This window comes from Taurulus bubalis (assembly GCF_910589615.1).
Source record: "Taurulus bubalis genome assembly, chromosome: 15".
Taxonomy (NCBI): domain Eukaryota; kingdom Metazoa; phylum Chordata; class Actinopteri; order Perciformes; family Cottidae; genus Taurulus; species Taurulus bubalis.
Window position 1 is genome coordinate 2,195,104 of NC_136603.1, and position 9,288 is coordinate 2,204,391.

General features: G+C 45.4%; 1 protein-coding gene across 1 annotated transcript in view; it reads left to right on the forward strand.

The window, feature by feature from the left end:
- The window catches only part of LOC306747432 (uncharacterized protein), a gene marked incomplete at its 3' end in the record, with an annotated part of 73,909 nt that overhangs the window by 42,873 nt on the left and 21,748 nt on the right, over window positions 1–9,288 (forward strand). The window contains exons 7-10 of the mRNA XM_079230493.1: window positions 201–337; window positions 4,285–4,497; window positions 5,132–5,306; window positions 8,874–8,994. Of these exons, the coding sequence (XP_079086619.1) occupies window positions 201–337; window positions 4,285–4,497; window positions 5,132–5,306; window positions 8,874–8,994 (646 nt within the window). The remainder of the gene's footprint in view (window positions 1–200; window positions 338–4,284; window positions 4,498–5,131; window positions 5,307–8,873; window positions 8,995–9,288) is intronic.

The window sequence follows — 9,288 nt, forward strand, 5'->3', positions numbered from 1 at the left end:
CTGTGTACAAACAACAACTAATTCAATAAAACTGATCTAATGAGTTTTGTCAAAGATAAAAACATCATAAACCTCTCATTAAGATAATGAAAACATTTCATTTCGTTATCTGTACTAGCAATTCATTTCCCGATTGGTGTGTTCCTAACGCGACTCTGTCGTGTGTTCGATGCTCTCGCTGCTGGCTCTCTTCCCCTCAGGGTCCCGTCTGCGCTCAGCCCTGCTCCTTCGGCTCCTTCGGCATCAACTGCTCTCAGGAGTGCACGTGTCGCAACGGCGGCCTGTGCGACCACATCAGCGGCCAGTGCCAGTGCACCGCCGGATACATCGGAGAGAGGTACGGCGGGAACGGGAGCGGGAACAGGAGTGGGAACAGGATTGGGAACGGGAGTGGGAACAGGAGTGGGAACGGGAAAGGGAACAGGAAAGGGAGTGGGAACAGAAACGGGAGTGGGAGTGGAAACAGGAAAGGGAACGGGAACGGGAACAGGAGTGGGAACGGGAGTGGAAACGGAAGTGGGAACAGGAGTGGAAACGGGAGTGGGAACAGGAAAGGGAGTGGGAACAAGAGTGGGAACAGGAAAAGGAGTGGGAACAGGAACTGGAGTGGGAACGGGAACAGGAACGGGAGTGGGAATGGGAACAGGAACAGGAGTGGGAGTGGGAACAGAAACGGGAGTGGGAACAGGAATGGGAACGGGAACAGGAACGGGAGTGGGAACAGGAACGGGAGTGGGAACAGGAAAGGGAACGGGAACAGGAGTGGGAGTGGGAACAGAAACGGGAGTGGGAGTGGGAACAGAAACGGGAGTGGGAACAGGAAAGGGAACGGGAACAGGAACGGGAACGGGAGTGGGAACAGGAACGGGAGTGGGAACAGGAACAGGAATGGGAGTGGGAACAGGAGTGGGAACAGGAGTGGAAACGGAAGTGGGAACAGGAGTGGAAACGGGAGTGGGAACAGGAAAGGGAGTGGGAACAAGAGTGGGAACAGGAAAAGGAGTGGGAACAGGAACTGGAGTGGGAACGGGAACAGGAAGGGGAGTGGGAATGGGAACAGGAGTGGGAGTGGGAACAGAAACGGGAGTGGGAGTGGGAACAGGAAAGGGAACGGGAACAGGAACGGGAATGGGAACAGGAACGGGAGTGGGAACAGGAACAGGAATGAGAGTGGGAACAGCAGTGGGAACAGGAGTGGAAACGGAAGTGGGAACAGGAGTGGAAACGGGAGTGGGAACAGGAAAGGGAGTGGGAACAAGAGTGGGAACAGGAAAAGGAGTGGGAACAGGAACTGGAGTGGGAACGGGAACAGGAACGGGAGTGGGAATGGGAACAGGAACAGGAGTGGGAGTGGGAACAGAAACGGGAGTGAGAACAGGAAAGGGAACGGGAACGAGAGTGGGAACAGGAACGGGAGTGGGAACAGGAACGGGAGTGGGAACAGGAGTGGGAACAGGAGTGGAAACGGGAGTGGGAACAGGAAAGGAAGTGGGAACAAGAGTGGGAACAGGAAAAGGAGTAGGAACAGGAACTGGAGTGGGAACGGGAACAGGAACAGGAGTGGGGACGGGAGTGGGAACAAGAGTGGGAACGGGAGTGGGAACAAGAGTGGGAACAGGAAAAGGAGTGGGAACACGAACTGGAGTGGGAACAGGAATGGAAGTGGGAACAGGAACTGGAGTGGGAACAGGAACAAGAAGGGGAGTGGGAACAGGAACAGGAAGGGGAGTGGGAACAGTAATAGGAACGAAGTGGGAACAGGAACAGGTAGGGGAGTGGGAACAGGAATGAGAGCGGGAACTGGAACAGGAGTTGGAACAGTGGTGGAAACGGGAACAGGAACAGAAGTGGGAACAGGAACGGGAGTGGGAACAGGATGGGACCGGGAGCGCACACTTTGTGTGGAGCCTTTATTGGACTCCTCGGGGGGGGAAATTACCCGGTTGCAGCTGAAGATATTAGTAGAATTCCGCAGGGAGGAAGATAAATACGGGAACGCAGTGAGATGTGTAATAACCAGTGAATACAGAGTGGGACTAATGGGACTAATGGGAGCAGTAAGGCAGCGGAGTCGATGGGAACGCGTTAGTACGAAATACAGAAGAGGAAGAAATGCAAACATGTCTTTACTTCATTCATCACCGGGGACTTTTTAATTTATTTGTATCATTTTAGCAGTGACAATGCATGTGGTATACATTTATTTTGGATCAGTTTCTATACTAATAATAATAATATACGTTTATGTAAAATAAAGTGTAGCTAAAAGGTTTTGATAAAATGAGAGTTTTGTCAAAGATACAGACCAGTGAATAATGTGAACTTGATTAAAAGTAAACTTTAATAAAGTTCTGTACTTGAAGTCATGATCTAAACCGGACATTTTTTAATTTGTATGAATTTCTCGTGCATTTTTTTGGTGCCATTTCCAGGTACTTTAACAAACTCCTCCTGGGGAATTAATTGTATCCACTATGATTTAGTTCAGTACGATCGGAACACCTTTGCGACTAAAAGATTTACGATCGGTGGAGCGGCATAGCTGTGGCGGCCATTTTTATGTTATTCTTCGTTAAACGATCAGCTGATGTAACTCCGCTGGATTTGCTCCAATCGGTCCCAACGTTGGCGTGCTTGGTAAGAAACAAGGCCTGAGGGGTCTACAAGGCAATGTGTTACTCCTAGTCGTAGCGCCACCTGCTGGCAACAGGAAGTCAGAGTTATATGACAAACAGCATCCGATTTACACGACGTGGTCGACACTAGATCATCGCTGCTTGCAGCTTTATTTTACTTTGCTCTCGACTGAAACTTATCAATTAAAGACACAATGCCAACAAAACAACTAAAAGAGATGAAATAAGCCAAACTACTTCCTGAGCCAGTCTCGGTTGACCTCCCTCTTTAACACATCGGTATAATGAAAAGGAGTCGTGCAACATTAACACAGCTGCGCCCTCAAAATTAGAAATAGATTGCGATGTTTTGAACTGCGGATTCATTTGTCGAACAGAATATGGAGCCTTTATGTTCAGAGTTATATGTCAACGTTCCTCCCTTTACGCTCTCCCACATACTAATGCTCATTGATTGCTATTATGGACCTTTCTTTGACCAAGAGCCCTTTGAAATATAGTTTTCTCCTTTATTTCCCCATCATGTCCGACACTCTTCTATCAGGACCTTTTCCTCTGTGGTCAGCTCCGTCGCTCTCCTCCTCCTCCCTCTCCCTCCATCTTTACTCTCAATTGAGCCAAATTACCTCCATTCATTTAGGGCCCCAGACAGGTGAATTAGCCTGCATGGAATAATTCCTAGATTGAGTTCTCCTGCACCCACGTCTACGTTCTAATGGAATTAACTGAGGTAAGAAGTCCGGAAGAAGTCCGGCATGATTTAGACGTGACGCAAAACAGAAATCCTCAGTAGGCCAGTTTAATTGAGTGATTTGTCTATTTCTTAATGGTTTCAACCGCCGTACGTGTGGAGAATGAAGCTCAGCCTGACGTTACCTGAAGTGATTTCTTTCTTTTTGTTTAAAGTCCTGCGTGTGCTCGTTATAGAGACCACTCAGGGTGCCGGAGCCTGTTGACCCTCATAGGGTGTGAAGGCTCTCTGTGAGGACTCCACTCAGGTGTGATTGTGAGGGAGCGGCAGGAGAATCAGGGATATGAGATTGACACGGATTATATGATATTCATCTCTTTGTGAACATGATCCTGAAAGCACTCTGGTCTCTCAGGCGACACGCAACCAGATTTATACATTTCTTAACGGATATTTGTGAAATCTCTAAAAGGTGTAGATTTGTAAAAACTATGATCTTTGTGGACAAAAAAACAAATCGATTCGATCTTGCCCTTTGTTGCTTTGTCTAATGAGCAGGGTCCAGAAATGACAACAAAGATGGACCTCGGTGTAATATCACTTTACATTGAAATAAACATCAATGCACCAATTTACAGACGAACAGAGGCGTCACATGGACGTTATTTGGTCCACCTCAGCTATCGCTATTCTATGTTTAATTCACAAAACAGTGTTTATTTGATGTAAAACAAGGTGAATCTAAACACTCCAAGGATGGCGGGCCCACTTAAAGCGTTGTCTTTGAAATGAGATTGTTTCCATTGAGCAGAGATGAATGAGAGACGATGTTCTATAGAAGGGAGATCAATAGGAAAAGATGAGGTTTAGAAAATTGGAATTATCCTTTTCATGTCTCTGCCGATGCAACAAGTGAAGATCCTCCCCTCACCGCTGGTCCTCTTCCTCGCGACCCAGGTGCCGGGAAGAATGCCCGGTCGGCACCTACGGGCCGCAGTGCGCCCACAAGTGCGACTGTCAGAATCGAGCCAAGTGCTACCACGTCAACGGGGCCTGCCTCTGCCACGAGGGCTTCAAGGGCCCCAGCTGCCGGGACCGCTTCTGCCCCGCGGGCCTGTACGGACTCGCCTGCGACAGGCACTGCCCCTGCAAGGCCGCCAACACACTCAGGTGCTGAACCGCTGCTGGGGGACGGGAGGGAGGTCGCGTTTGAGTCACTGCACGTTCGAGTGTCGGCACTCTGCGCTTCAATGTCGAGCGTTTTGTTGACAGTTCTTTCTCTGCTCGATCAGCTCTCTAGTGGGGTAATATGGTTCTATGAGCTCTCTAGTGGGGTAATATGGTACTATGAACTCTCTAGTGGGGTAATATGGTAATATAAGGTCTCTAGTGGGGTAATATGGTACTATGAGCTCTCTAGTGGGGTAATATGGTACTATGAACTCTCTAGTGGGGTAATATGGTTTATAAGGTCTCTAGTGGGGTAATATGGTACTATGAGCTCTCTAGTGGGTTAATATGGTAATATAAGCTCTCTGGTGGGGTAATATGGTACTATGAGCCCTCTAGTGGGGTAATATGGTACTATAAGGTCTCTAGTGGGGTAATATGGTTTATAAGGTCTCTAGTGGGGTAATATGGCAGTGGGGTAATCGATTAAATGAAACTATTAAATTTTAATCTAAAAAAAGGTTTCTCGTCACATTTCACCCTGAATCCCCCCCAAAAAAGATGTTGTACTTGTTGTTTGCTCTACTCGCACCTTGACTCGACTGACCGTCTTCTCCTCTCTCGACCCTCCCAGCTGCCACCCTCTGTCAGGTGAGTGCACCTGTGCGGCGGGATGGGCGGGGCTCTACTGCAACGAGACGTGCCCGGCCGGGTTCTACGGCGAGGCCTGCGGGGAGTCGTGCGCCTGCAACAACGGGGCCGACTGCGACGGCGTGACGGGAGCTTGTCTGTGCGCCCCGGGCTTCATAGTACGTGCACGAAAAGACACAAACATCCATGCTTCAAATTATCATCAGCAGCTGCAGGTGTTTTCATGAGAATACTTTAAAAGCTCTGTTGGTTGACATAAAGTTGGAATAGTTTAGCAAGGAACAACTATTTATTCTCGTTGGCCCGGAGGACGAATGAATCAACCAAAAAGGCAACATTTCATTTCTCCACACGCGTCTCATTATTTAAGAGTTTTTTGTTAAGTGTGCCGTACCTCTTTAAGTATGGAAGTTAAAATAAGTCAGCAATTATTTCTGGTTTCACGCGGGACACAGCGGTCTCCTGATGAGAGTGTGGGGTCCACTTAGACTTTGTGTTGGGGAAGTTAAGTTACTTTTTACTTATTACTTATTTAAAAAGGAATAACATTACATGAATTATTACTTAGTATCAAAAGTAATCCGTTATGGTAATAGTATATTACTTTCACTAACCCCTCTACTCCCACTACACTACTTAATACTGTGTAAAGTACTCACATAACAGCCACCAACAAAAGGTACATGAAATCAAATATGAAAGTTTTATAAACCTAAAGCGCATTAAAGTAAAATATGAATCTGGTCCTCGGCGTCTCTGTTCTGGGTTCAGTTGAGCTGCATGTGAAGGTCCAATGTGAGCCGGTTCTGCTTCAGCAGGTGCAGAAGCTGCTGAGGTTAATCCATCAGGTGCTGCTGACGCTGCAGGTTAGCCGGAGACTTCTGCAGGTGCTCCTTACAGCAGGTCAGCCTGCAGCAGAGAGTACCCGGGTCACGGAGGTTTGTCTGTGAAAGCAGGAAGAAGAGTCGCTTCATCTCCACCTCCGAAACGTCTTCAAGATGTCAGCAAGCACGTCTTAGTTTATACTGTTTCACTGTACTACAGCTCCGAGGTTGTTGTACATGTTGTACTTTATACTACAGCTCAGAGATACATATTGTACTTTTTACACATCTCAGAGGTACATATTGTACCTTTTACAACATCTCAGAGATACATGTTGTACTTTTTACTACATCTCAGAGGTACATGTTGTACTTTATACTACATCTCAGAGATACATGTTGTACCTTTTACTACATCTCAGAGATACATGTTGTACCTTTTACACATCTCAGAGATACATATTGTACTTTTTTACTGTACTACATCTCAGAGGTACATACTGTACCTTTATATCCCTACAGTGAGTGTACAGCTCCTCGTTAAGAGCAGACTGAGGTAACGTTACTTCAGTAAAGCTGTCAGATGGAATGTTAACGTTACAGTGTGTGTGAGTGTTAACATGAAAGTTAACATTAAAGCGTGTGTGTTCTCTGACGGGCGTGCCGAGCAGCACCGGGAGGCTCTCTGGTCGCGGCCCTCCCGGTGCGTTGCCTGATCCTCGGGTGACGGAGATGAAACACCTCGGAGCTCCGACATGACGGGGACTTTGATAATTGGACCGAGATCATCGGGGGGGAGGTTCTCTGCAGATGAATGTCTGATGAGCGGCGTGGAACAAATGTCAGCTGAGCGCGAGCGTTGTTGGTTGAAAAGGGTTCGCTGCCCTTTGTGCGAAACCGGCTTCAAACTGAATTTCTACCTTTTGGATCGATATCTGAAAACACGCGCAGCTCTTGAGTCGAGGGTTTGGAATCTGCAGAACTGAGAACTGAGTTTGGTTTCCAGCCGCAAAGAAAGAAAAGAAAAGAACGGTTTCCTCCACAACCGTTTACGGTTATTCACCGTCTTTCAATCAGACGATGTAGACGGGACCTTTACTCTATGTACTACATCTCAGAGGTACTTATTGTACTTTTACTACATCTCAGAGGTACTTATTGTACTTTTTACTGTACTACATCTCAGAGGTACATATTGTACTTTTACTACATCTCAGAGGTACTTATTGTACATTTTACTGTACTACATCACAGAGGTACATATTGTACTTTTTACTACATCTCAGAGGTACATATTGTACTTTTTACTGTACTACATCACAGAGGTACAGATTATACTTTTTACTATATCTGAGGTACGTATTGTACTTTTTACTACATATCATGGGTAAATATTGTACTTTGTACTGTACTACACCTCAGAGGTACATATTGTACTTTTTACTGTACTACATCTCAGAGGTACATATTGTACTTTTTACTACATCTCAGAGGTACATATTGTACTTTTTACTACATCTCATGGGTAAATATTGTACTTTTTACTGTACTACATCGTAAACTGGGAAAACCACAAAACCTTCACTCTAGATACTGTTACGTATATAGATTAATATTTGTGTTTTTAAAGCTTTCCTTTGGAGTTTTAGGCCTGTTGCAAAACATAAAACACAATATTTTAAGATATTATATTGATTTATGGTCAAAGGTTCACTGTGACCTCACAACACTTTTTTGTTTTTGTTTTTTGGGCCATAACTAATAATAATACTAATTTTGGACAGACACGGATGACTTGACTTCCATCCTGTGTTCTGCATTTATTAACCATACACACGTATTTTAATTAGTTTTTCTAAACGAAAAAGTCTGACACATAATCGGTGGAGAGGATGAAGGTCACGACGAGGTCGGATTTACAGGAGTAACGCTGCTTCTCTAACATCGTCCTTTAATCAATGATTTGTGAACGCAAACACAAAAAAACATTCAAAATGTTAAATCACGTCTCTTTTATGAACTCTGCTTCTCCGATTACAACACAATTAAATAGATTAAATAACTTGTTTTCACTCATTCAGCCTCTGGATGTTTTTTCACTCTCGACTGATTGTAGATTAAAAAATAATTTTAAAAACCAGCCACACGTTATCCGACAGGAAGTCCTCGTTAACCGGTGACCTCCGATTGACCCCGACGCCGAAACTCTTTTGTCTTTGACTAGTTTGTGACTGGCTGGAAAACTAAAAATACTTTATTTATGTTTTGGTTCTGATCTCAGATTTGAGATTAGAAGAATAAAATAAACAAAATGGCTCCATCTTCTGCTCTTTGCAAACTAACATGTCAGCATCCATGGAGCTGCAAGTATTTGAGGCTCCACCGGTCACTTCCAGAAGCTCGTTCTTCCCCGGGGAAATTCTGAGGTTTTTCTTTATTGGGCCCGTTATTTACTTACAAAGTCATATTTTTCTTTCTTTTTTTAAGTCCTTAATTCACCAACTTTTTAATAAACTTCTCCTGCCGTTGCACATTTGGCTGCTTTGAGCATTTAGCGCTGTGGTTGCCGCCGGTGACGATCGTCACCCCGCTCCAGTGAACATTGTTGTGCCGACATTAAATTTAAAGCAGTCATAATGAATTTAAAGGTGAACCCCAAAGCAAGACCGGGTTCCCCAGAGCTGAGCTGCAGGAGGGCGGGACAAGGGGGCTGTCAATCAAGTTATCCCCAAAACCAAAAAACACCCTGTAATCTGTTTATCCATTATTCATGTGAGTTTATTCTTTATTGAACCAGAAAGGTGAACGTGAACACATGGAAGACGATAAAGTACTGAGTGTGTGTGTGTGTGTGTGTGTGTGTGTGTGTGTGTGTGTGTGTGTGTGTGTGTGTGTGTGCAGGGGGACGACTGCTCCGTCAGCTGTCCTGAGGGCCTCTACGGGGCCAACTGCAGCTCCTCCTGCTCCTGCCTCAACGAGCTCTCCTGCTCACACCTGGACGGCTCCTGCACCTGCAGAGAAGGTGTGTGTGCTCCCCTCCTCCACACACACACACACACACACACACACACACACACACAGCGTCGATGGGACGGGGCCGGGGGCCACGAGGGCAGCGTCACAAAAACATAAATAACAGACTTAAAACACTAATATATATATTTTATGCGAGGTCACGAGATACAATGGTTGGGAACGATAGTTTAATATTTAACAGCGTATTGAATGTTTTTAAAGATTATCATGTGTGCAACATTTTAGGGAATCTATTGATTCTTTAGTGAATAATCACTTAATACAATAAGAATTGTTGTGT